This window comes from Arvicanthis niloticus, chromosome 3, assembly GCF_011762505.2.
Source record: "Arvicanthis niloticus isolate mArvNil1 chromosome 3, mArvNil1.pat.X, whole genome shotgun sequence".
Classification (NCBI taxonomy): Eukaryota; Metazoa; Chordata; class Mammalia; order Rodentia; family Muridae; genus Arvicanthis; species Arvicanthis niloticus.
This window is the reverse complement of record NC_047660.1, coordinates 64,826,744-64,854,348: the sequence shown is the minus strand read 5'-3', so window position 1 is coordinate 64,854,348 and position 27,605 is coordinate 64,826,744. Positions and strand designations below refer to the sequence as shown.

Genomic DNA, 27,605 nt, shown 5'->3' with positions numbered 1-27,605 from the left:
GTTGCTTGTTGATCTCCCATGTGAGTGCTACAAATCAAGCCAAGGTTCACTGGGAGATCAGCTTGTGCTCTGAACTGATGAGCTGTCTCTCTAGCCCTATAAAATGAGCTTAAAACCAACCAGAGAGTAATTGGTTATTCCTATAACGTTCATGCCACTATTGTACTTGTGGGCATACCCTGCCAAGCGGATTGTTACTGTGGTTCTCAGGGTTCACGTCAGGGGAGACTGGCCATTATTTTTCTCCTCCAGTAATATGCATAGCACCTCCTAGCACTATGAAAGCCATTGGAGATGAAGCTTCCAGGTCAGTACCAGCTTGACACTCGTGTCTGTAGTGTCTTCACCGTGGTGTCTTATCATTCTGAAGGTAACCAATAGCACTGGCAATAGCCCGTAATATTTGGAAGTCTGCTGTATGTCACTGACCAACAACTCCAAAAGGTGTAACCCATTCCTGGCACCAGGCTTTTTATTTATTAGCCTGTGGTGTCTAGCAAGGGCTAGACTAAACAAGAAAAAAATCCTAAATAAATCAAATCAGAGACAAAAAAGGAAACATTACAAGTGAAATACAGAGGATCATTATGGACGAACATATAACAAAAACTAGAAAACTTAGAAGAAATGGATAGATTTCTGAACACATGTAATCTACCAATGGAATCGTGAGAACATACAAAACCTAAGCAGAACACTAACAAATAAGATTGTATCACAGATTAAAAGTCTCTCAAGAAAAAACTCCTCTCCAGCAAAACAGACTCAGTAGGTAATGGCGCTTGTCACCATGCCTGCTGACCTGAGTTTGAATCCTGTGACCCACATGGTGGAAAGGCAGAACAGGCTCACCCAGTTGTCCTCTAACTGAAACACACATACACACATACACACACACACACACACACACACACACACGCATTCGACACACACTCATACACTCATGCATGCACTCACACACATTAAATCACTTTCTAATGTAAGTTATTTATATAGAGAAAGAAGGAAAACAGCCCACTAGTAGACAGCTTTGCTGCTGAGCCTGCTAACCTGGAGACTGAACCTAGGACCTCATACCTGCTAAGCAAGTGCTCTACCACTGAGCTGCTCCTGGCACCAACTGGTTTTGCTGCTGTTTTTGTTTGAAGGAGGTTGCAGTGCCAGAGACTGAATCCAGCTCCTCACTGATGCTAAACAACCATTCTAGAACTAAGCCCCTCACCCAGCCCATGAACATGATGGTGCATGACTGTAACCCCAACATTCAAGGGGCTGAGGTGAGAGCAAAAGTATTGCAAGTTCACCGGGCGGTGGTGGCGCACACCTTTAATCCCAGCACTTGGGAGGCAGAGGCAGGCGGATTTCTGAGTTCGAGGCCAGCCTGGTCTACAAAGTGAGTTCCAGGACAGCCAGGGCTACACAGAGAAACCCTGTCTCGAAAAAACCAAAAAAAAAAAAAAAAAAAAAAGTATTGCAAGTCCAAGGCCAGTTTCTAACTGCACAGCATATAATATTAAAAAAAAAAAAAAAAAAAAAAAAAAAAAAAAAAAAAAGCCAGATGTGAAGGCAAACACCTTTAATCCCAGGCAGGTTGACCTCTGTATTCAAGGACAGCCTGATCTACAGAGTGAGTTCCAGCCCAGCAACTACATAGTGAGACCTTGTCTCAAAATAGTCAAAATCTTAAGGATTGTAGACAATACCAAAGGGGAATATACAGAGATGCAAAAATGTCTTAACATATACAGTATATTATCAGGCTGGGAATATGGCTTAGTGGTAGAGCATTCATTTAGCATGCACAAAGCCCTGGGTCCATTCTCCAGAAGCAAAAAGAAAGATGAGAGTAGGGAGAGGTGACTCAGTAGGCAAAGGCACTTGCTGCTAAAACTGATGACCTGAGTTTCATCCCCAGGACCCACAGGACACAAGCCCACCAGCACACACACACACACACACACACACAGAGAGAGAGAGAGAGAGAGAGAGAGAGAGAGAGAGAGAGAGAGAGAGAGGGAGAGGGAGAGGGAGAGGGAGAGGGAGAGGGAGAGGGAGAGGGAGAGGGAGAGGGAGGGAGAGGGAGAGGGAGAGGGAGAGGGAGAGGGAGAGGGAGAGGGAGAGGGAGAGGGAGAGGGAGAGGGAGAGGGAGAGGGAGAGGGAGAGGGAGAGGGAGAGGGAGAGGGAGAGGGAGAGGGAGAGGGAGAGGGAGAGGGAGAGGGAGAGGGAGAGGGAGAGGGAGAGGGAGAGGGAGAGGGAGAGGGAGAGGGAGAGAGGCATACATACAAAATAAATAAGTGGGAAATGCTTTTTAAAAAGATACACAAATCAGTACCTGTGATACATCAATCATATTAGTAGTAGATAGAAAGTATATTAACATTTCAATCAATGCAGACATCAACATTATTTTATAATAACCCCTCAGAGTCAGTGATGAGGAAAGGATAGAGCTCTACAGTAGAACATGGGGTGGGAAAACGGCTCAGTAAGAATTGCTCTCTAGCTCCTACATTTTAACAAACAACAAAACACAGGCTGTGGAGCTGAAGAGATGGCTCAGTAATTTGAGAGCACTTGCTGCTCTCAAAGAGGACCTAGGCTCAGTTCCCAGCACCCACATGGTGGTTCACAACTGCCTATAACTCCAGCTCCAGGGGATCTGACTCTGCCTTATGGACTCATTGAACACTGCACACATGTGGTACACTTATAAACATGGAAGCATTTATATATACACAAGCACTTATATGCATGCAAGCACTTATATACATGCAAGCACTTATTATATACATGTAGGCAAAACACTCATATAGATAAAAACAAATAAACCTTTAAAAACCTAGGGTGTGGTGGTAAGTGCTTGTAGCCCCCACACTAGGGACTCAGAAACAGAATGATCTCTGGAGCTCACTGGCCAGCCTGCCTAACCTAATTAGTAAGCCCCAATTCCCAGTAAGAGATTCTGTCTCATAAAACAAGGGGCTGAAGAGACGGCTCCTTCAGAGGCCCCAGATCCCATTCCCAGCACCCACATGGCTCACAACCTTCTTCAACTCTAGTTCCAGGGAATCTGACACCTTCTTCTGGCCTCCTCTAGTACCAGGCACACACATACACATATGCAGGTAAGACAGCCATCAGCATAAAATAAAAATAAATAAGTCTTAAAAACAAAGGTGAATAGCTCCTGAGAGGTGAAACCCGAGAGAGGGAGAAAGAGAGGGACAGAGACATAGACACAGAGACACGGAGAGAGACCACTGTTTAGGCCAGCCAGGGATGCATAGGGAGAGAAAGTGGGCTAGAATTGAGCTGGAAGTGTCCTCCCTGCTGGGTAGCTTTCCTGGTGCCAGAGAAGCTACCTCTGTCAGTTGCTAGGAAAGAAAGGGCCATCAATGGTCTAACCCAGCTGTGAACTGCACATGCTACAATACCAACCTGCCAGACAAGGTGTCCCCTTTGGCACAATAGAAGATGTGACTGTTATGTGGTTAACCAACTGCTTTGTGATTGGATTTGAGGCTAGCTCTATAGGAGGGAATTCATGCCTGTTATTGTAAACATAGATCCCTGGGGGAAACCAACTTGTGTTGCTAAATGGACATGGTATCAAACTGCCTTTTAAATATTAATATTTATAGCCATGGATTAATGTTGCTCTCAACCTTGGTCAGAGAAGCTTCTTTTGGTCTGGGCAATAATTAATGCAGAGACTCCCAGCTGATCAATGTCCCATGGACAAGTGGCTGTTGAGTGCTTAGCCCTAAATAGGACATCTATATTACCTGCTTCAAGGTTCAAGAAACATCTCAGAAAAGAGGATGAAAACTATGTAAGCTGTGGAGGATGGGGAGGAGGATCAGGGAGGATGGAGAAGAGGACTGGGGAGGATAGGGAGGAGGACTATGGAAGACAGGGAGTAGGACTGCTTCCACCTCCCAAGTAGGTTTGAAACCAGCCTGGTCTACTCAGCAAGCTCCAGGCCAGCCAGAGCTGTACAGTAAGACCCTGTGTTAATTTCTTTTAACAATAATAGAATGGTGGTGAAAAAAGGAAGAGGGAGGAGGAGTGCTCCCAGAACCTAGGAGGGGTGAGAAAGGCAGGGTGGGGTGTGGAAGGAGGATAGGAAGACTGATAGGAAGACCAAGGGTGCAACTGGAAAGGACAAATCACTTGTAAGATTATATAGCCCAGTCAGACTATGTTGGCCACAGTTTACTGAGGACTTTGAACATTCCTAACACAAAGAAATGACAGCACACAAATGAGATGACAGGAATGCCAGTCACCCGACTGATGATGACCCAGGCTGTGCGTATGGATTAAAATGCCACACTGGAGCTGGAGAGATGGCTCAGCCATTAAAGGCGAGGCTCAAGACCAAAAATATAAAGTGCCACACTGTATCCCATAAGACATACAGCTACTATGTATCAAATAAACATATAATTAAAAATCACTTATGCCGGGCAGTGGTGGCACACTTTCACTGAAGCAATGGTGCGCCTTTAATTCCAGCACTTGGGAGGAAGAGGTAGGTGGATTTCTGAGTTCGAGGCCAGCCTGGTCTACAGAGTGAGTTCCAGGACAGCCAGGGCTACACAGAGAAACCCTGCTTTGAAAAAAAAAAAAATCACTCATGAGGGCTGGAGAGATGGCTCAGTGATTAAGAACACTGACTGTGGGCTGGAGAGATGGCTCAGTGATTAAGAACACTGACTGAGGGCTGGAGAGATGGCTCAGTGATTAAGAACACTGACTGTGGGCTGGAGAGATGGCTCAGTGGTTAAAAGCACTGTCTGCTCTTACAAAGGTCCTGAGTTCAAATCCCAGCAACCACATGGTGACTCACAACCATCTGTAATGGGATCTAGTGCCCTCTTCTGGTGTGTCTGAAGACAATGTACTCACCATAAAGTAAATAAATCTTTAAAAAAAAAAAAAAAAAAAAAAACACTGACTGCTCTTCCAGAGGTCCTGAGTTCAATTCCCATCACCACATGGTGGCTCACAACCATCTGTAATGGAATCCAATGCCCTCTTTTGGTGTGTCTGAAGACAGCTAAACGTGTGCTCATATACATAAAAAAATAAAGTAAATAAATATTTTTAAAAACACATTAAAAATAAATCTTTTAAAAATAAAATTAAAAACCACTCATGAACCAGGCACAGTGGCACACACTTATAATCCTAGTACTTCAGAGGCTGAGCCACAAAGATGCCGGGGCCAAGGTCAGACTGGGTACTGTGGTGAGTTCTGGGCCAGTCTGTGCTATACAGCAAGACACTGTCTCAGAAAAAAGGAGGAGAAAAGGAAGAAAGGAAAAACCTAAACTCCTGAAAGTGATTACAGAATAAATACCACAGTACACCATTACCCATGATCATCTACAAAACTAGTGGGCAAGGCCATAAACAGGCCTGCAGCTAGGTAATCTGATAAATGCTAGGAGTTACACAATATAGGTACAAAGGCATCACCTGCTTCACTAACAAAAAAAAAAAAAAGCCTATCCTACTATCCTAGAACAATTAGGAAGAACCTGCCAATTGCTACAGGCAACCAGCATTAAGGAACATGATGAGGTGCTTTCTTCCTTTTACAGCAGGTGGAGAGATTCAAAGCAAGTTTTCTCTGTGTAGCCCTGACTGTCCTGGAACTCGTTCTGTAGACCAGGCTGGCCTCAAACTCAAAGAAACCCACAGTCCTCTGCCTCCTGAGTACTGGGCCTAAAGGCATGCACCACTACCACTTGGCTCTACCTTTATTTTTTAACACTATATTAAATTAATTGGTTTTTTGTTTGTTTGTTTGTTTGTGACATGGTTTTACTATGTAGACCAGGCTGGCCCCAGAAACCCATCAAGCTGCCTTCTGGAATTAAAGGCGTGCTCCATCACATCCAACCTGTTTGCTTGTTTTTCGAGACAGGATCTCTTTTATGCAAGGCTGGCCTCAAACTTACTAAGAAAGAAATGACCTTGAACTCCTGGCCCTCAAGAGACCACCATCTCCCAGATGCTGGAGTTACAGGGGCTAACTAGTACACACAATTTACGCAGTGCTGGGGAATGAAAGCATGTCCTCTTGCATGCCAGGCGAGCACTCTAACTGGCTACCTCACTAAACCTTAAACTAAGTTGAACTGAATTTTCACACTAAACTTCTTAAAGGTAACACTGGCCGTTGAACCCAGAGCTTCCACTTGAGGGTGTATTAAGCTATACCCCCTCAGTGTACATTAATTTTTACAATTAAAAAAGCTGTCATAGGTATCCATTTCCCAACTCCTCCTCCTTGACTGGACTCACCCCTCCCCCCACCCCCCACCCCCAGTCCTCCAATCGCCAATCCTGCTCCATCTCTACTTACAGATGCAGGCAGCGGCCAGCAGGCGGCCAGCAGCATAGGGAGCACCACAGCTCGGAAAGAGGGGCTGCACCATGTAGTTGGCAAAGGTGATGGCAATGACGGCCTGGCTGGTGGGTTCAATGATGAGCAGAGAAGTCCAGAGGCGGATGAAGGCAAGAAATCCCCCGAAGGCCTCCAGGATATAAGCATAGCTGGCCCCAGATTTCTTAATGGTGGTACCCAGTTCAGCATAACAAAGGGCCCCAAAGACGGAGAAAATGCCCCCAACAGCCCAGATGACCAGCGAGAGGCCAAACGAGGCACTGTACATGAGCACACCCTTGGGGGAGACGAAGATGCCGGAGCCGATCATGTTCCCCACGATCAGGCACACGCCATTAAGCAGCGAGATCTCCTTCTTCAGTTTTACCTGCTCAGCCACTGGGCTGGCCCCATCCCCAAGAGCAGAGCCATCTGCCTCGTGCTGAGCAGCCACTTCATACTTGGCGCCGTTGACCATGGTGGAGCGAAGGAAAGCCGTCACCAGCTTGTTTGCATTGCCCTCTAAGGAAGAAAGAAGGCTGCGTCGGTAACTGTAGAATCTCTTCCTCCCACTCCACAGGGCCCAAGATGGTCAGCACCCACCAACCCAGAGACCTTCTTCACTTCTGTCTCCCCGCAACCTTTCCCCCCCCAAGGCTTGTCAAAATAACCCCGACTTGACTTTCCCCCCAGAAAAGCACCAGTCTCTCTCATCCTTAGGATGTAGCATGCCTTATTTACCAGACAACTAAACTTTCAGCCTATTGTGCTACAGGACAGGCGTGAGGCAGTTTGGTAAAACTTTTTTCTGCCTCCCCACCACCCCCAGTCCCTCAACACCCCCTACCCAAAAGTCTCTTTTCCCTCTGATTTCACTTTCAAATGTCCCTAGGCTGAGATGCCCGCATGAGGAACCAGCCCTGAAACCAACTGATTTTGCTAGATCCTCTTTTTGCTGATTTGCTGCTCTTTCCCCTAAGGAGTCTGTGTGCTAGCCTGAAGCTTTTAAAGTGCTCCGGCTACGGATGCACAGCCATCTCCCTGCTCGGGAATATCCATTAACAAATGGTCAGCTGGCATCTTAGATGTTGGCAAAGCCCAAGCAGCCCCACCCATCCTGGGGGAAAACAAACAAACAAAAAAAAAAGATGGGCGATTCTCTTTGTACTGCTTTCCTTTTCCAGATACCTGTCCCAGCCTCTAGCATCCCAGGCCTCCTGCTGCCAAATCTCTCACATCCACACCAGCCAAAAAGTAGGAATGATCTTTCAGAAGGGTGGTTCAAATACACAGCAGAACCCAGAGATAACTGGAGGCAGTGGGTGGTGGCTGCCCACCCACCATAGAACTGCTGGAGACATACCAGAGCAAACCAAGGGAAGGAAAGAGCTAAAGCCAGGCAGCAGATGCCCTGAGATACAGCGCTAGAGACAGCTGCACAGCTGCGCAAAATAGGAAAGCTTAATCAGACAAATGGCGAAACACTACGGCCAGTGGCTCTGGAGCTTGAGGAAGTGACTGGACAGACAGAGAACAGCAGAGGGTTTAGCAAGGGTACAGGGTGGGGCACACTCACTCCCTGGCTCTGGATATAAGGAGGTTCCCACAGCAATGGCCAGCCGCAGTCTCTGAGACAAAGAGGCACACACACCCTCCAAGAACAGTGGTCTAACAGCTCCTCCTTCCTCCAGCAGTAAAAGGGAAACCCAGACAAATGCCTACCGGATTTAAGTCAGGGCAAGAAGGGAGGAGGAGGTGAGGGAGCTAGAAAAGGAAGGGGTGAGGAAAAGGGAGAGGAGCGTTAAGCAACCCTCTGGGTACAAGGTTCACAGGCCTTTCGCATCTGTGAAAGGGGCAGCTAGGAGCTCTTCGCTCAGCACTTTCTGTGATAAGAAGGTGCTCGCTCAGGAATCTCCTTTGTCAGCTTGGCCCCAGGCAGGACAGGAGGCCCAGAGGAAGGGACAGCTAACTGGGTGTGCTCTCTGAGACCCTGGAGAGTATAATAAGTTACCAAGGACAGAGCACTGGTGACACAGACCTCTGCCCGTGTGTCCTCCACGTCCCACCCAAACCTCACTTCTCTCTCACCCGAAACAAGAAAGGCAGGAAGGTTATAGAATGGGACACATTGTTCACAGGCTGAGATTGGAGGAAGTACAAGAGCAGTTCAGACACCCTGTATGGTGCTCTGAGAGCTCTGTACTTCCTCATGCGGAGAGAGGGGTGGCTGCCTCGGACTCCAGCCATCATCCCAAAGTCTGAGCTTCAAGATATTTCAAAAGAAATATGGTTCAGAAATGAGATCAAGCTTCTGGATCCAATTCCATCCCAGCAGTGTGGGCTTTCATCCTTGAGGAAACACATAAAACCTCTGGAGCATCCAAAGCTTCCTATGAATGTCCTGATACAAGCATTCCTCCATTTCTTAAAAAGATATGGCAGCACTTGGGAGGCAGAGGCAGGCGGATTTCTGAGTTTGAGGCCAGCCTGGTCTACAGAGTGAGTTCCAGGACAGCCAGGGCTATACAGAGAAACCCTGTCTCAAAAAACCAAAAAATAAAAATAAAAAAAATAAAAAATAAATAATAAAAAAAAAAAGATATGGAGGCCCAGATGCGATTGGCTCATACCTGTAATCCCACTACTCAGAAGGCTGAGACAGGAGGATCCTATTTAGTTAAGGCCAGACTGGGCTACAGAGTGAAACCCCCATGTCAAAAAAGTGGGGAGAGGTGCTGCCAAGACGAAGCCCACAATGGAAGGAGAAGAAAACTTCCTACTGTTCTCTGAGTGTCACGTCCCATGCACACACACTATAATAAAAAAAAATTAGCCGGGCATGCCGGTACACACTTTTAAACCCAGCACTCAGGAGGCAGAGGAAGGCAGCTTTCTGAATTCAAGGCCAGCCTGGTCTGCAGAGTGGGCTCTACGGCAGCCAGGGCTACACAGGGAAACCCTGTGTCAAAAAACTAAAATAATAAACACACACACACACACACACACACACGGAAAGCTGGAATATAGCTTTAATGGTAGAGTGCTTACCTATGACCATGCACAAAAAGAGTGTGGAAATAAGGTTTCACTGAGCTATGCTAGACAGGCCCAAAATAAACAGAAAAGGTTCTAATTTGAAAATCACAGTTGTATTCTACCTTTATAATCTACTTTAACTCTAGTTATTGAGCCTTTTTTGATAGTCTACCTGTTCTGAAACCCCCTGTCTGTCCCTTCTTCTACCCTTTCTTCCCCTCTTTGGTTATTCTACAGAAATATACTGAGACAGTTCGTCTCTATGCTCACTCACCTTCCCACTCAGGCCCCTTATTTTTTTTTTTTTTTTTTTTTTTTTTTTTAGATAAACCAAGATGGAATGCTGGGCTTAGGCCTCCCAAAGACCATGCTTGAGCACAGAGAGATGGTTCAGCAGTTAAGTGTACTAATTGTTCTTGAGAAGACACAGGCTCCATACCCAGCACCCACATGGCAGCTCACAACTCCAGTTTCAGGAGATTTGATGCCCTCTTCTGGACTCCATAGCGACTAATAATACACATATGGTACACAAACACACATGCAGGCAAAACACCTACCTATACACATAAAAATGAATTTTTAAAAAAATTTAAAGATTATGTTTCTCACAAGACAGCCCTACATCTGAAATCCATCTTGAAGACACTGTCCCTGTTCTCCCAGCATCCCCTGAAACGCATCTATGAAGGTAGTGCTAACATTGCCTGAGTTCTTGTCCAGGCTAGACACACCACTGTGCATTTCAGTGTGTAAGCGCACTACACTGTATGCAGCCAGGAGGCAGGTACTATACACTCTGCAGGGTGCCAAAGTGGAGGAGGCAGGCAGCAAAGATCACAGAGATAAGCTGTCTCCTCAGCTTCCAGCTCTCTGGCCCTCCATTGTCTCTGGTTACTTGACCATCCCTTTAGACAGGAAACCACTCCAGGTGGCTCCCCAATGAGTTACCTAGAGCAGAGTAAGATTAGATTGGAAAGCAATCTGCAGTCTTTAGGGGACAGCAAGGGCGGAAGCCTGTGACTGCCTTCCGGCTGCACCTCCCATTGTCATTTTGAGTGAGAATGAGAGGTGACAATGTCTACCCAGAGTGCTGTGACTTCTATTGAAGACACAGAAGTACACATCAAGACACCTGCCTTTTAGAATCAAAATGCACTTGCCATCAGTGGAGCACAGACTCAGATGTGAATCCCTGGAAAGAAGAAAGGACAGAAGGATGTGAGGATCCATGAGGTTAAGCTCATGGCTGGCAAACAAACAAACATACAACAATAAAAACCAGTGAAATCCTTAAGGAATTTAAGGATGGATGGAACCCACACCCCAGCAAACAGCATGCCCTAGTGGTCTCACCAGGAAGTACAACAAATGGAATCCTCTTCCCAACTGCCAGTAGCCCTCTGCAATCAGGAGATGTCCCCTCTACAGACTGCCATTCATGGAGATGTCCCCTCTTTGCTCACCACTGCCTAGCACCAAAGGCAAGAAGACACCACTTTTGGCTCTCGCTGTAAGCGCTTCCACCACAGACAGCCTGGGAAAGCAGCGTCCCCTAGGATCTCCTGGAGGAAGTCTGCCAGAGCAGATTTTACAGAAGCTGACACACTGCTTGTCATTTTCCCTTTCTTTTGCTGTGCTCATCTCTAAGGACATCACGGCTATTCCAGGAGAAAAAAAAAAAAAACCACTCATTCTACAGCCTAAAGAAGTTTCCAATCCAGGGCTTCTAGGGAGCAAGCGGCAGAAGCCCAGGCGTGGAGTACCTGACAGAGCAGTCAGCCAGTGCTGAACTACCATGCTGCATGCTTCAACAGAAACACCAGACATGCCCTTCCTCCAGGAACCTACACACAGTTCAGAGTCTAGACTGTGAGAACACACTTTCTCCCGGAGAGACCCCAGGGCTTGCCTTCCGCTCTTCAGCTGGTCTGTGTTGCCTCCCTCAACACCAGAAACAAAACAGATACATGCTAGTGTAGGTGGACTCCTCATCAGGCCTCCATAGCTGCTCAGCCCCTCCCTCTCCAGTTCTCCACTTGTTTTTCTATATTCCACTATAGCTAAAACCGTCCCTTAAAAAAAAAAAAAAAAAAAAAAAAAAAAAAAAAAAAAAAAAAAGTAAATTAAAAAAAGAAACTGTTTACTGTTCTGACCAGAGCTTGCATTAACTAAAGCTGAAGTCTCCGGCAGAGCGCTCTACCTAGACAGTGCCAGGGCAAGGGGCCAAGAAATAAGGTTCTTCCTCTCATTTTGGCCAATTTTCAGGTACCCCATCCTCCTCCTTGCTTCCTACACATCCACTTTCCTTGCTTCCCCGCCTCTTACCTGTCTGGAGACCTCTGGGCAAGTGCAGGGAGGAGGGGGCTAGCAGCACACTGGGGTGAGGGGTGGTAGTTAAGAGAATCGGGGGGGTGTGACTTCAGCAGCTGTTGACAGAGAGGAGCAGAAAAGGCAGAGGGTGCCTGGGACCAAAATGGAAAACAGGAAAACACATGTGTGACTCTGGCCGGCGGTGGGGAGGGGCCAGAGGACGAGCTGGAGCTGAGACTGCCTGATCAGACAGGGAGGACCTCAGAGCCCGCTGGCACCCAGGCATCTTCTCCTTTGGGCTCCTCCTCCTCATCTCAGCCCATAGCTTTCCTTGTTGCCCTGGCTTGTTGAGTATTTAAGTGTACTTGCAAAGGAAAGTCCCCTCCTGAGCCCCTCTCTGCCTCTCCTCCACTCTGTGTCCTAACTCTCCAGCCCTACCTTCTGTGCTTACTGCCTTTGGTCTCAAGATCCCACCATGAGGCCAGTGAAGCTCTGCAGTCCTATCTCAAGTGTGTGCCATTCAGCCTCTAAAACATACCAAGGAGGCCACCTGTGGGTACAGACGTGTTTGTACCCAGATACCAGCGAGGGAGCTCCCAGCTCAGATCTCTAATTGGCTGAGGAGTTGTCAATGGGTCTGAGTTATTAGGTAAAAACCAACTAGGCCTGTGCCACCCTGGGCACATTCCTAAAGTTGGCAGCCTTTCAAACCACTGTTACTTAAAAATCTGTTAAATGTTTACTTTGCAGAAATGGAGAAAATGTGACCCTGGGCTGAAAACAAGGAGAGGACTAGGGAGATGTTTCTGCAGGCAAAACTGCTTGCCTTCAAAACCTGACAAGCTCATCTAAGCCCTGAAACCCACAAGGAAAGGGAAAAAAGCAACTCCCAAAAGGTGTCCTCTGGCCACACACAGTGTTTTAAGGTATAATCCTCTATTCCCAGCACAGACAGATGACTATGAGTTCCTGTGAGTTTGAACCCAGACTAGCCTACATAGTGAGTTCAAGGACAGACAGGGAAACTTTGTCTCAGAAAAAAAAAAAAAAAAAGCACAGCTGTCCTCTGGCTTCCACACATGCACTGTGGACACACACACACACACACACACTAATTTAAAAAAATGTATAAGGAGCTGGAGAGATGGCTCAGAGATTAAGAACACTGGCTGCTCTTTCAGAGGACCTAGACTCAATTCCCAGCACCCACACGGCAGCTCACAACTGCCTGTAACTCCTGTGCCAGGGGATCTGACACCCTCACACAGACACACATGCAGGCAAAACACCAAGGTACATAAAAAAATAAATGAAATTTTAAACTAGATGAGCCTCTTTATATTATATTTAGAATCAGAAATATAATTTCCAGAAGATGCCTCTTGGCAGGCACATTAACCAACTGAAAATGTAGACGACACAAACCTCCGTCCAGGGGAGTGGCACTTGACAGTACAAGAAGTATTTGCACAATCCAGGTGTGACTGCTGCCTTTGGGCAGTCATCTGTTCTGTAAATTACTCCAGATCTGGTCCAGATAAGGAGCCCAGGATTCTGACTGGGGACTAGAGAGATGGCAAGTACTGCTATTCTAGAGCCACCTCAGGCACATCAGGCAGTCAGGACCTCCAGGTCATCTGACACCCTCTTCTGGCCCCTACAGGCTCTTGCATTCAAGTGCAGTACCCACACATAGCATGGATACACACAAAAAAATAATAAAGTAAACGTTAAAAAGAACTGTGATTGCATCCCTAGACAGGGAATCGAGTTATATGTTACCAAAAGGCAGAGATCAGAATTCACTGGCACCAAATCAGAAGTATTCCAAGGAAAATTGTGATGTTCTCTTAGATCCCAGGCCACTTCCTGGCTGACCTGCCCTTTAATCTTACTCTGGGGACAAGTCCAGGTTGTCAGTGAGGGAGGTTCACAGGAAGAGAGACAGAGCTGGCCCTGCTTTCCCCTCACAGAGGCGGCCTCTCGAGAGCTGGGACCACACAACCTCACTCCCACCACAGAGCTTTTGCAATGTCTGTTTGACTGTTTGACTGTTCTCCCTGCTGGGAACATTCTTCTCTGTGATATTTTTCATTCCTGGTGCTATTTGTTTGTCATCATCTCAGCCAAGAGCAGATAAGCATCATAAGAGCTCTGCTCTCCTGTTGTACCCTAAGAAGGTGGGGGACCTCACACAAACCACCAATACATGTAAAAGAAAGGAGAGGGAGAGAGCGAGAAAAGAGAGAGAGAGAGAGAGAGAGAGAGAGAGAGAGAGAGAGAGAGAGAGAGAACACAATACCGGCTCTACTGTCTCTCTTTGATTTCCGGCTGGCTGGGGCTGGCCTCCTGGGTGGGTCCTTGAATTTGCCCTCCAGGCCACCCAGTGTTACTACCCTTAGCTTCAGAACCAACCCATTCTCTACCCTTAGGTTATTTCCAGTAAGGAGAATTCACAGACACTTAATCTCTCCCATTTTGATACATTTAAGGGAAAAGAGTGTGGTTTTCATTTTTACTGATAGGCCTAAAACAGTGTGAACTTGACTTTTCAGACCTGGTGGCAGGACTTACCTAGCAAGCTCGGGAGCCTGGGTTCCATCTCTTAACAGCTGGTGCAGGTGGAAGCATGTGAAGGTTGGGGCAAGGCATGGTCATTCAAACTCAGCTTTTGAAATGTGAAGGCAGAAAGATCTGGAGTTCAAGGCCAGCCTCAATACATAATGAGTCCAAGGTTAGTCTAGACTGCAAAGAACCTGTTTCCAAAAAAGAAAAAAAAAAATAGAGAAGATGAAGGAAAAGTGAAAGGAGGGAAGAGTTCGGGGAGAACAGATGATTCCGTGGGTGAAATGGCTAAGTAGCTAAGATTGATGGCTGCCCAAGAAGTAAGACCTGAGTTCTAATCCCAGCTCCCCGGTAAAAAGCTACTATGAGTGGAAACAGGAAGAGTGCTCACTCAGACCTTGTCTCAAGGGAATATACCTTTGCATCCTCTGATGCCAGGTGTGCACAGGCACAAACAAGCACCGCCCCCGCCACACAGACACACACACCAGACTCAACATACATGCACACCAGAAATGAAACTGACATGTTTAGCTAATGGAAAAACTAAAAGGCCCACACCTAACGTTTTTCCTGGAGACCCTCATTTAGATGCGGCCCATCCCCCTCCACCAGCAGGCTCGCCTTTGCCTCTCTCCCACGCTTCCTCCCCAGCTACTCTCATTTCACTGGGGCCCCGTCCTGCACCTCTCTTATTTGTTGCGTCTTTCTCTTGGTCTGCAGCGCTAAAATATAGGCCGCTCAAGACTCAACCTAGCCACAATCACAGGGCTTGCCCTCGAATGGGCAGGCGCCGTCCAGGGCTGGGCTCTTTCCCTTTTATCTAAGAAGCTCTAGAATAAGGAACCGTGGAGAATGACCGCAAAGGAAGCAAAGGTCTGAGAACCCTGAGACCCTGCAAGCCGACACTCAGCCCGGGCCCGCGCCTACACGATGAGTCCCCGGGGAATGAAAATGACTGCGGATACCCTTAGAGAGGTGTCCTCTGCCCCAGGAACACTCAGCTTCCTCTTCCTTCCCTCCCTCCCAATCCAGCCCGAGCTGTCAGCCAGACGGCGGTCTGACCAAAAATTCCAACCCTAGACAGTCCCTGCCTCCAACCGAAGAGCTGGCTGAAGCTCCGGAGGAACCCAGGCCGGGAAGCCCCCGGGACTGCGGGGGACAGGGGCGGTGCAAGCTTGCAGCTGGGGGGGAGGGGTCTCCCGGACTTTATCTCGGCCTGCCTCCGTGTTCTGACTCTCCGCCCCCTCGGGGGAGCTGTTGCATCAGCTTCTAGGTCCCAAATTAAAGAAAGTGGCCACGGTGCCCCGAAGGTGTTCTGAGTAGTCGCCAGGAGGCAGCACTTAACCAAAAATAGCGGCTGCAAGGGTGATGTGAAGACTGAACTTTCCCAGTGAACCTTTCATCAAACCCAAGCAGAGACAGATGGGAGCTCTGAATTTGACAAGGCGGTACATGCTTGTAATTCCAGCACTTAGGAGGTGAAGACATGAGGATCAGAAGTTCAAAGTCATCTTTGGCTACATAGCAAGTTGAAGGCCATCCATTCTCAGAAAAGAAAAAGAAGAAAAGGTTTTTGAAAGACCAGAGTGATAATGGCTCTTTAGGCGCACTTGCCCAGCGTGCATGAGTTCCGGACAGTCAAAGGAGTACCTTAGGAGTCTTCTTTTAATACTCTTCTTATTCGCTTGAGACAGAGAGAGCTTCTCACTGGGCCTGAAGCTCACCATTTTAGTAAGGCTATCCAGACCAGCAAGCTTCTGGGACTTGCCTAGTTCTCAGTGAGCCAATCTTTATTGTTGAGGTAGCTGCTAGAGACTCAAACTTGGGTCCTCATGTTTGTTTAGCAAGTGCCTTTACCCACTGGCCCATCTTCCCAGCTACATAATTGTTTAAAACGTTTTATTCATTGGTACTTGTACGCATGTGTGTGTGCGCATGTGTGTGTGTGTGTGTGTGTGTGTGTGTGATGCTTATGGTTTATATGTGTAAATGCAAGTGCATGTATACCACAGTAAGTGTGGAGATCAAAGGGAACGTTCAGTAGGTTCAGGGGATTGAACTTAGGCTTTCGGGTTTACATAGGAGTATTTTTACCTACTAAACCATCTCACTGGTTCCCATAGATTTACTTATTAAAGAATCTGGAGCAGAGCAGATGCGGGAGGCTTGGAATGCTAGTACGTGTGAGGCTGAGACAGGAGAATCCTATACTAGAGACCAGCCTGAACTACTTTGCAAGTAGTTCTGTCTCAGTAAATAGAATACAAAAGAATATAGATCTGCTTTGTGGAGGTTCCTGCTAAACAGAGGTTTGTAAATCATTTTTCTTGCATAATTCAGCCTTGCCTTTTGGGGGAAGAGTGGGTTCTCACTTTGAAAGTCCTCATTGTATGTAGACCAGGCTGGCCTCAAAGTAACAATGATCCACTCTCCCTTTTGCCTCCTTAGTGCTGGGATCAAAGGTGTGGGCCTCCGTGCCTGCCTTTGGCAGTTTTTTAAAAGCCAACATTGCCTACCCACCTTTAAGACAAACCAAGTGAAAAAGCACACACTGTTTAAGAGATGTCACAGTTGGGGCTAGAAAGATGGCTCGATTGTTTAGAGAGCTTACTGCTCTTGCAGAGGACCAAGGTCCATTTCTTAGCACCCACATGCTGGCTTACAACCACCTGTAACTCCAATTCCAGAGGATCCAATACCTTCTTCTAATGTCCAGGGCTCATGCATGAAGATGGCACACATACATGCACTCAGGCACATGAACACACACATAGTAGATTCTTAAAATAAATAACAAGAACAAATGTTCCAGGTGGCACATGCCTTTAATCCCAGCACCTGGGAGGCAAAGGTCTCGATGGGTAGGCAAGAAAGAATGTATTCATAGCTGACTTATCTTGAAGCTGGGTCATTTAGTAGAATTGATCTACTACTAATTTAGCAGACATTTGATAGCTCTGAAAAAGAATAATACATATTATATATATATATATATATAATCAACAGTTTAAGAATAAGACAGTTTAATTATATATATATATATATATATATATATATATATATATATATTCAACAGACAGTTTAAGAATAAGTAGCCATGATGGCACTAGCTTGTAAGCACTCTGGAGGCTGAGGTAAGAGGGCATCTGTAAGTTCAAGGTCAGCCTACCCTACATAACTGTCTCAAAAGTGGGGGATCTGGAGAGCTAGCTGACCCTAGCCCTCACCCCTCACCACCACCACGATCTTCAATATTGTCACTGGTGATGAGCTTTTGTGCTCTGACACTGGGGGGAAGACTTGGTTACAAAGCCTTCTCTCTCTCACACAGAATTAGCTCAGGATTCATGGTCAAGGCCACAAGTTCATGTGCAGCATCTGGCCCATCAAAAATGCTGAACCAAACACAGATGTCTCCCAGGTTCTTATCTATACTTCCTGAGTGCCTGGATGGCTATATGGCAAGCCTGCAATCTTCAGGAAGGTGAAATCCAGTATTGCCGAAGCCAGGGAATGCCTTCAGACCAGAACAGCAAGGCCAACATAAAGCTCACCATTGCCCACTTAAACGGTTCTGATACTCCAGCTTGTGTGAATCTGAAGCAGCAGACTGTTCCTCTGGACATAGCCCTCCAGCCCATCTGTGCACAGATCTCCGTGGATCTCTGAGCTCTTGATGCAGTCCTTTGGTTTCCATATTCTCCTCCAACTCTAACTGAACGGCAAAGTTGAATTTCTGATTATGACTTTAAAAAAAAAAATCAGTAGCAAAAAAGGCATCTAATTTCTCAGAACAATGCTCTTGAGCAAAAGTAATGGTGTCTAGACCTATGGAACAGGGAGGTATTGGGGTAACATTGGGGGTGGGAGACGTGAGTGTGTAACAAAATGCTAAAGCTCTATGTTTTCTATATGGGACCTAATGGTCGTGAAAGGCAAAGAAGTCTAGGAGACAAAACACAGGCATCTCAAGCTCAATTTTTCCATAGCTCTCGGTTCCCTTGTTCTCAGATGAAGTACAGAACATATTCAGTGTGACAAGACAGAGCCAGTTTCCTGTGTGACAAGGCTGGATAAGTCATTCAAGAAGGCTGTGCAGATGCCAGACTCAACTGTTCCATAAAGTTCAAAAGCTGGTGCACTAGAGAGATGGCTCAGCAGTTAAGAAAACTCACTGCTTTTGCAGAAGACCCAGGTTCAATTCCTAGCACTCACATGGCAGCTTGAAACCACCTGTAACTCCAGTTCCAGGGGCTCTGATGACCTCTTTTGACCTCCAAGGGCTCCTGCCCACACATGGTGCACATACACACACTCAAGATACACACATATTGATAAAAATAAACATTTTATAAAGAATGGTGGCAATGCCAGCAGTCTATTTGTTTGTTTATTGTTTTTCCAAGTCAGGTTTCTCTAAGTAACCCTGGTTGTACTGGAACTTTGTAGAACAGGTTGGCTTCAAACTCAGAGATCTACCTACCTCTGCCTCTAAATGAGCCACCACCACCCAGCTGCAGTCTGTTTATAACCCATAGCTTACACCTCTGCTACATCAAATTAGCCATGTCAAAAGCAGGACTTGCCTTTCTCTTCCCAGACTTTATAGTTCTCATCAAATTTCCTGTCTGTCCCCCTCCCCCAAATCCTCCAGCTCTTGTTCTGTTGAATGACTTTTAATGTTTTGTTTGATAGGATATCACTGTGCAGCCTGCGCTGGCCTGGAACTCACTACATAGAACAAGCTGGCCTCAAATTCAGAGATCTGCCTGCCTCTGCCTCCTGAGAGCTGTGAGTAAAAGCTGGTGCTACCACTCCTGGCACACATGCCCATCTTTGCATGTTTTATTGTCCATGTTTTACTCACCCAAAGACACTTCCATCACTTTGATTTTGCCATCTGATAGTATTCTGTGTGACCTACCAAGAGACAGGAGAGCTGCTGATCAGACTCCCATATGTAGCAACGGTGCTAGCACATGGCTATCACCTTGCTTGTTACTGCAGAACGTTGAGTCTCACCCTGTTCTTCCAGCTTTTAGGGCACCCTGCCCTCTCAGCGGAAAACTATGGAATTCTAGTGCTGCCTTGGGGCCAGAGGCTTAGCAATACACATTTGGAAACAGTGTCACTTTCTTTATTCTAACACTTCCTAAAAAAAAAAAAAGAAAAAGAAACTCCAAGATCACTTTGTTCAAGTTTGTGTGTGTGCTGCTAAGATGAAGCCGGGGCCTCACAAATGGCAAATACACATTCTGTCACCGAGTCTTCTACCCCAACGGCCACATTTGTTTCTATCTTAAAGTCTTAAAAACTTCAAGAAAAGCTATACAGTTATTGCTCCAAAGCTATCTAATCTCCTTTGTAGGTTCCGTAAGAAAAGCATATGTAAATTTTAAGTGTGTGTGTGTGTGTGTGTGTGTGTGTGTGTGTGTGTGTGTACATTTGAGGGGCCCTCAGAGGCTAGATGGGTCAGATTCCCTGAAGCAAGAGTTACAGGCGATTCTGAGGTGCTTACTATGGGTTCTGAGACTCAAACTCGGTCCTTTGCAAGAGCAGTAGAAGTGTCTTTGAAAAGTAAATGTAGAGAAGAACCTGGAGAAATGACTGGTGGTTGAAAGCATCCTTGTAGGGGTTGGTTTGATTCCCAGAACCCAAGTGAGGGCTCTCAATGATCTGTAACTCCAGTTCCATGGGATCTCAAGCCTTCTTCTGGCTTCCATGGGCACAAGACATATACATGGTACATGGACATACATGGTACATGGACATACATATAGGCAAAACATCAATACACATAAAATACATCTTTAGAAAAGAAAAATAAGTGTGTGGTGCTGAGGGGTAGAGACCCTCCCTAGCATGTTCAAGACCTCCGACCACAAAAGAAAAAAAAAAAAAAAAAGCAACAGACCTCTACTCCTAGTTATTTGGGAGATGAGAGATGGGGCAGGCCATCTTGAGATACAGAGTTCAAGGCCAGTTTGAGCAACTTAAGAGAGACTCTTGTCTCAAGTTAAAAAAAATAAAGGACGGGGTCAGGCACACTGGCTCTCACATGTAATCTCAGCACACAGAAGGAGGTTCAGCTAAGATATCACTGCAAATTTGAAGCCTAGACCACACAATGAGCTCTAAGCTAGCCTAGGCTACTGAGACCCCATCTCAAAAAAGGGAGGGGGTTTATGTCATAGTAGTTCCACACTTCATACACTTTGTGGTAGTGTTTTGTTTTAATTTTCCAGACAGGGTTTCTGTACCAAAGGCTGGTCTGGAACTCATCCCCTACTCCCACCTCCCAAGTGCATTTGGTCTCCAGGCCTGCTCTCCCTTGTTTTATTTTGGGTGGGGGTGGAGGGGTGCAATCTGCAGCATCTAGTTAAGTTCCTTTTGTTCTTCACTCTGTCCTTTTAGTTCAGTCCCATCCTGCATCATTTTGTTATCACTTTGTGTTTTTTTTAAGACAAATTTATGTATACAGCATTTTGCCTGCAGGCCAGAAGAGGGCACCAGATCCCATTTTAGACGGTTGTGAGCAACCATGTGATTGCTGGGCTTTGAACTCAAGACCTCTGTAAGAGCAGTCAATGCTCTTAAAGTCATCTCTCCAGTCCCCAGTTTTTATTTCTTAAACCAGGATCCACCCTTCCCTTCTTCCAAAGCACAACTCTGAAACACTTCCAGGATAAAAACTCCCCAGTCTTGCAGAAGGAAATGACAGACTCGATATATCGGAAGACAGGCCATCACACCACTCTAGCCCAGCAACCCTGTAATGTAGTTTTGTCATAAAGGATTTTGGCATACATTACCACCCTTGAAATATTTTCAGAACTGTAATATTTATTTATTTATTTACTTAATATTTATACCAATAGAGACATGGGAGGTGAGAACTCCTGCTAGCTCAGGGAGGTAACTTTATTTTCTTAACTATATACAAAATATCTATTTATGGGCCTGGTCCTACAACTAAACTGCTAGCTCCTTAGAAATCTCTCTTTGTCATACTACCGAGCTAGTTCACTTTTCTCTTGAGCTCTTCCAAACCCAAGAGGGCTCCTGAGCTCTCTTCCCTAGAATCCTGTTTCACCTGTGTCCTGACAGCTGCTTCTCTGTGACTTCTGCAAGCCCTGAGAAATTCTTCTCTTACCTGGAGCTCCTTCCCTAACTAAAGCTCTTCCAAGCCCAAAGAAAGAGCTACTGAAGGTCCAATTGCAGTAAAAGAAGCCTCTAGCTCCTTCCCTACACTCTCGGCAGGCTGAACCAGGCCACCTTCACATCTTCACTGTAAGGGGGCTCAGAGCCAAGTCACTAAACAGAAGCCAGTCCTCTACTCCTAGTTATTTGGGCCACTTTGAGATACAGAGTTCAAGGACAGTTTAAGCAACTCGAGGCCATCCATTTGACTTGACCTAGACCTAGAGTCATAGAGTAAAGACCACAAGACATCTCCCAAGCATTTTGCCTTAAAATCGGTAGACCTTCCTATTCTTTAGCATCTTCCTATCTGTTTGAGGCTTTAGAGGCCAACCCTAACTGCATCTCTTCAGGACACACCTAACTGCATCTGACAAACCAATATCTAAGCTTCTATATTTTGTTAACAATTAGGTTTTCTATGTGTAATAATCAAATATCCTGTAACAAAGAACCAAGAATTCAAGAGTTTCTAAACCAAGCTTGGTTACAGAAGAAGACCCTGTCTCATAATGGGAGCAGGAAAGGTTTGGGAGGAGAGATGGAGAAAATAGAAAGAGAAAAGGAAGGAAAGATGAGTTCCTCAAAGGCAGAAATAAATATCAAAGAGTAAATAAAGCCAGGTACAGTGGTACAAACTGGTAATCCCAGCATTCTAAGGTTTGATGCAGGAACAGTGAGGGTAGCCAAGGCTACCTTGCAGGTACTGGGTGATCCAGAGCTACCTAGCAAGATCCCCATCTCAAAAGGGGTGGTGGGGAGAAAGGCAGCTCTAGCGTATAGGCTGAGTATCCTTTATTTGAAATGCTTGGTATTGTTAGCATCGCGGGTCTTGGTCAATCTTGTTTACACTGCCAACTAAAAAATTAAAAGGCAGGAAAACCTCAAATGTGACAGGAAACAGTGGAGAAAACAGAGCAGACAGAATCAGCAGTGGAAGAAAGGCTTTTTTGAAGGGTGAAGGAACACATACATGCATCAGACCCACAGAGAGAAAAGTGCCTTTGCAAAGCCAAGAAGGGGGACTCAGAAAACTGAAAATCCAGTCTCTTCTCTAAGGCTGGGGTTTTTAAGTCTCTGAAGTTTTCCTCCCCTAATTTAGGGTTGGTCAGTTTAGTGAAAAATAGGATGGATGATTGGCCCACAACTGTTTTGTATCATGTATGGATCCAGCCTTGAATTTCTGGAGTCACCATTAGCAGGAGGTCCACTGGAAGGGAGAAAAAAAGCCCACAAGGTCCTTGGTTTATGCTGTCAGGCTTTTGTCTCAGGGTAGGAGAGGAAGAAGCCAGACATCTTGGAAATTCATCATTATCTAGTCATGGTCTTATCTGTCTGCCTATCAGGAAATCTGTCCAACTCCTGGGCCCTTAATACAGAAATGCCTGATTTGGGAACACTTGAATATATATTGTATGTTGGGGAGAGACCTGAATTCTAAGCATTAAATTCTTTCATGTTGGATGTTATTTTTGTGTATGTTGGAGATGAATCCACAGTCTGAGCATGCTCCACCACTGCACCATTACCAGCCCTTAGTGCACCTGCTTTTTTGACTAAAATTCCATCATGACTTCGGGTATGTAACTTTCCATTGTAGCATCACGCTTGGATTCAACAAGTTTGATTTTGGAGCACTTCAGAGTTCAGTTTTTAGGTTTGGACCCCTCAAAGTATACTTAACTCATGAGAATGTGTGGTGGATGCTCTTGAAAAATTGGAATCAGAGTCACCTTCTATCTCTGCATTCAGGAGCAGAGGCAGATGCATATCTGTGAGTTTGAAGCCAGCCTAGTCTACATACTGAGTACCACAGTTACATGGTGAGACTCTGTCTCAAAAAAATTAAAAAAAAAAAAAAAATTGAAACCAGTACAACTTCCTCAAAAAAAAAAAAAAAGTTTAACAGTGTCCTCAGATCTGTATTTACATACATATTCTTGCAAATAACATATACTTCCTTTCCCAACATTGGGATGTACTATTAGTCATGTCTGTGACCATTTGTCTTCCCTAGACTCAGTGCCTTATCTGGACTGTTTTTAGCTATCTTTAACAATCTCCTAAACCATTCGTTACTTCTTCGATTCTTTTGGATGAGAACCAAATTTTCCAGACTCGTTCTACACTTGATCATATCATGATCAGAAAGCAAACGTTAAAATGATGCAGAAGGCTGCACAATGAAGTTCCTTGGACGTGGCACTTGTGAGTTACCCTAAATTCCAAAGTCTGAAGAACGTCCAGGAATGGTCTTGGAAACAGCTGCGAAGATTCGGTCACAGGCATCTCGACCACCTCGGAGGGTGCAGATGCACGCGCGGGACCGTTCCTCCTGTCCAGAACACCCAGCCCGCAGCTGACTCTCATTTCCGTACGATGACCCAAGATGGTGGGACCCACAATTGAAAACCACATTCAAGATGTCGGCTTCCGGTTTTCCCGGCAGCGTCCCGCGTGGCTACCGGGGCCACGCCTACTTCCGGCTCCCTGCTCCGGCATGGCTACCTTAGGGACCTGGCTATCCAGTGAGTGATTGTGGGGTTGGGGACCCGGGAGTCGCGGGGCGACCAGCCCTCTAACTCCCTGCTCTTCCAGTAGGTGTCCGGAGGTTGCACTGCAGCGTGGTCGCGCGGGCCGGCAGCCAGTGGCGACTCCAGTGAGTGCCGGGCGGGGGCGCGGCGGGACCTGACATCCCGCCGCGTCCTCACCCACTGTGTTTCCCCCCCACCTAGGCAGGGGCTGGCTGCCAACCCTTCTGGCTATGGGCCCCTCACGGAGCTTCCTGACTGGTCTTTCGCGGGTGAGCCTTGATGTCACAGTTTTTTTTTTCTTTTTCCTCTGAGAGACCACCCCGGTAGGGATTGGGGGGCGTGTCTGGGAAAACATTGACCCTTTTACATAGGAAAGAGATCGAGAACTGGAGCTGTAATTTTGCCTGAATACCTGAATACGTAGCCCGTTGTTAATTCACTTCTGAAGTTTTAGCTTTGGAGAGCTGAGGCAGAGGGATTGCTGTGAGGTTAGTGCTATGTAGGGAATCCCTGATTATCCTGAACCACAGATTGAGACCCTGTGTAGCAATAGATAGATAGATTAGATAGATAGATAGATAGATAGATAGATAGATAGATAGATAGATAGATAGATAGATAGTAAGTAAATTGGCTAAGGAAAATAAGCTGTAGAGGATCATGTCCTGAAGATTACCTTATGGTAATACTAACTTGTGCTGTCCTGGGGCTGGAAGTGTGAGTGACTTTTATCCTCTCAGAAGGGGACGGACATGTGTGATGAGTGTATTTTGAGAATCTGATTACAAATACACAATGAATTCTTTGAAGAGCTGCTGAAAAGAAAACCAAAGATCCCTACAAGTCTGAAGATGGGAGACTCAATACAGAGACGTTTTTCCTCTTTTTTTTAAAAAAAAAAAAAAAAAAAAAAAGCTTGTGGGTTGGAGAGATGCCTCCAATGGAGTGGCTGTTCTTCACCCACAGGGTGACTCACAATTGCTTGTAACTCCACGGGATCTGACGTCATCTTTTTACTTCACCTGTACCAGGCACCCACACGGTGCACAGACATACATGCAAGCAAAACACCCAATCACATGAAAATAAAACTTTTAAAAAACAAACTTTAAGAAGAGTAATGATGCAGGCCTGCAGTCAGCACTCAGGTGGCAAAAGCACCGAGAGGTAGAGGATGCCTTGGCTACATAGTGAGACCCTGCCTCAAAAATCAAAAGGGGGGGGTGGTGGAAATGCCTGCATTTCATTATACAGTGGGATGAAGTTTAGCAAAGACTCACTTTGAGAGAAAGGTTTCTCGCTGGGCAGTGGTGGCACATGCCTTTAATCCCAGCACTTGGGAGGCAGAGGCAGGCGGATTTCTGAGTTCGAGGCCAGCCTGGTCTACCGAGTGAGTTCCAGGACAGCCAACGCTATACAGAGAAACCCTGTCTCGAAAAAAAAAAAAAAAAAAAAAAAAAAAAAAAAAAAAAAAAAAAAAATCATAAAAAAAAAAAAAGAAAGGTTTCTGAATATAAATGTGAATTCAGCAAGGCAGATGACCCTAGGTCCATGCTAAGATGGGAAGACGTGCCTTGGAAGTCATTTTCATGATTCTGTTGTACCTCACCATTGACATTAGATCAGTTTCAGTTGTTGTGAACTAGGATCCTCTCCAGTATTTTTGGTGAGCAGAACTGGGACCTGAACCTAGGGCCTCACACCACCACCCACCTCAGCCACACTCAGTGTGAACTGGAAGAGGGGACTCTTCTCTAAATCCTATCACACTTGTTTGGACAAGATGCCCAGACCACATTTAACACTTTGCCTTTCTTTTGCTTTTGTCTGTAGATGGCCGCCCTGCTCCCCCAATGAAAGGCCAACTTCGAAGAAAAGCTCAAAGGGAGAAGCTTGCAGTGAGTGGTTGGAACTCCACCTATGTTTATAAGTGGAGGGGGGGGAATTTTAAATCATCATTTATCTTTGTTTTCTTTAAGATTGATTTTTATTTTATGTGTATGTGTTTTGCCTGTATCAATGTATGTTTATCATATGTGTTCATGATACCTGTAGTGGTCAGAGAAGGATGTCAGATCCCCTGGAACTGAAATTACAGATGGTTGTGAACTCTGGGGTGCCTATTGGGAGTTGAACCTGGGTCCCATGCAAGAGCAGAAAGTATTCTTTAACCTCTGAGCCATCTCTTCAGACCCATAAGTTAGAATCTGTTGTAAGTTGTGTTGCACTTTACTGTTTGGCAGTGCTTAGGAGAAAATCCAGGGCTTCCTGACTGATAGACAAGCCCACCAGTAGCAGCTCTTTCTCCAGTCCTTACACCCAACTAACTTACTTTCTTTCTTTCTTTCTTTCTTTTCTTTTCTTTTCTTTTCTTTTCTTTGTTTTTTTTTTTTTTTTTTTTTTTCTTTCAATGAGGCATGTAGACCAGGCCAGCCTCAAACTCACAAGAGATGGGCCTCCCTTTACCTTCCTGGTACTAGGATCAAAAGATGTATCACTCTACCTGGTCCAGGCCAAATGTTTTACTAGTACTGTGAGAAGGAAAGACTGGCATGGGGCACTCACAGCAACAGCAGGTGCTCCTGGCTTCCCGTTGTCAGAATGAAGCAGTAATATCCAGCTGAACGCGTGGCTTTGGGGAAGAAAGGATGTCTGCTCAATGGTACATATGCTTGAGCCCCAGATGTTACTCACTCTTTTCCTGTCTGTTTCAGAGACGAGTTGTACTGCTGACACAGGAAATGGATGCTGGATTACAGGCATGGAAACTCAGGCAGCAGAAATTGGAGGAAGAAAGGAAGCAGGAACATGATCTTAAACCTAAAGGGATTTTACTGAGAAGCCCACTTCCAAATCAATAAAAAGCAGCTCCTGTCTCACTTTCCCAGCCTCTCTCTGCCTTTCTTTTCTACTATCTGAATGCTTTATCCCAGGTAGAATCAAGTCATTTTTCCTGCCATTTGCATTGATAGCCAAAGACCTCAGGCACCAGGAGCAACTAAAAAATCACTGCCTGCGAGGCTTGGCTTGGTGCCCTTAGTCCTCACTCCATCCCAGCTCAGCCAGACCTTGCTCTGGGATCATTTTGCCCCTGGTGCTGAAGAATGTGCCCAGAGCCTTACAAAGGCTAAGCACACCACCACCCACCACTGCTCATGAGAAGAAGGGCAGCAGCAGTTTTCCTGGTCTACCCTCATGCTCATATCACTAATAGCCCATACACAGCTCAGATGCATACAGTTGTCATTCAACAAATGGTTTCTTCTGTTTGTTTGTTTGTTTGTTTGTTTTTCCAAGACAGGGTTTCTCTTTGTAGCCCTGGCTGTCCTGGAACTCACTTTGTAGACCAGGCTGACCTCGAACTCAGAAATCCACCTGCCTCTGCCTCCAAGTGCTGGGATTTAAAGGTGTGTGCCACCACTGCCCAGCTCAATAAATGTTCTGAAAAGGCCTTTTCATCTGAGGTTTTTTTTTTTTTGGGGGGGGGTGGTGGTGGTGGTGGTTGTTGTTGTTGTTTTTCCTTTTTGAGTCAGGGTCTCACAATAGCTCTGGCTGTC

At 45.9% G+C, this 27,605-nt stretch overlaps 2 protein-coding genes across 15 annotated transcripts in view; one reads left to right on the top strand and one right to left on the bottom strand.

Moving 5' to 3' along the window:
• Positions 1-15,416, bottom strand: part of Slc7a7 (solute carrier family 7 member 7) — a 47,862-nt gene extending 32,446 nt beyond the window's left edge. Inside the window, exons 1-4 of one of the 12 annotated variants that reach the window (XM_076931025.1) lie at positions 15,280-15,416; positions 14,321-14,502; positions 10,573-10,628; positions 6,377-6,919 (exon numbers count right to left, since the gene is read on the bottom strand). In XM_076931025.1, coding sequence (XP_076787140.1) covers positions 6,377-6,875 — 499 coding nt within the window. In that variant the 5' untranslated portion in view covers positions 6,876-6,919; positions 10,573-10,628; positions 14,321-14,502; positions 15,280-15,416. Of the gene's footprint in view, positions 1-6,376; positions 6,920-7,244; positions 7,443-7,585; positions 7,729-7,760; positions 7,917-7,973; positions 8,244-10,572; positions 10,629-10,789; positions 10,888-11,761; positions 11,896-14,320; positions 14,503-15,279 lie in introns of those variants that run through there. The other 11 variants (XM_076931021.1, XM_076931022.1, XM_076931027.1 and 8 more) reach the window with 11 other exon arrangements.
• An 8,478-nt stretch (positions 15,417-23,894) lies between these two features.
• Positions 23,895-26,930, top strand: Mrpl52 (mitochondrial ribosomal protein L52). Of its 3 annotated transcripts, none has more exons than XM_076931033.1 (5): positions 23,895-24,042; positions 24,116-24,173; positions 24,250-24,317; positions 25,882-25,953; positions 26,763-26,930. In XM_076931033.1, the coding sequence occupies exons 1-5, from the start codon at positions 23,904-23,906 to the stop codon at positions 26,858-26,860; spliced, it is 435 nt and encodes a 144-aa protein (XP_076787148.1). In that variant the 5' UTR covers positions 23,895-23,903; the 3' UTR covers positions 26,861-26,930. The 3 variants fall into 3 exon arrangements, with proteins under 3 accessions (XP_076787148.1, XP_034354045.2, XP_034354046.1); XM_034498154.2 differs by having other exon boundaries at positions 23,904-24,042; positions 24,113-24,173; positions 25,882-25,946; XM_034498155.2 differs by having other exon boundaries at positions 23,933-24,042; positions 25,882-25,946.
• Positions 26,931-27,605: the final 675 nt, after the last annotated feature.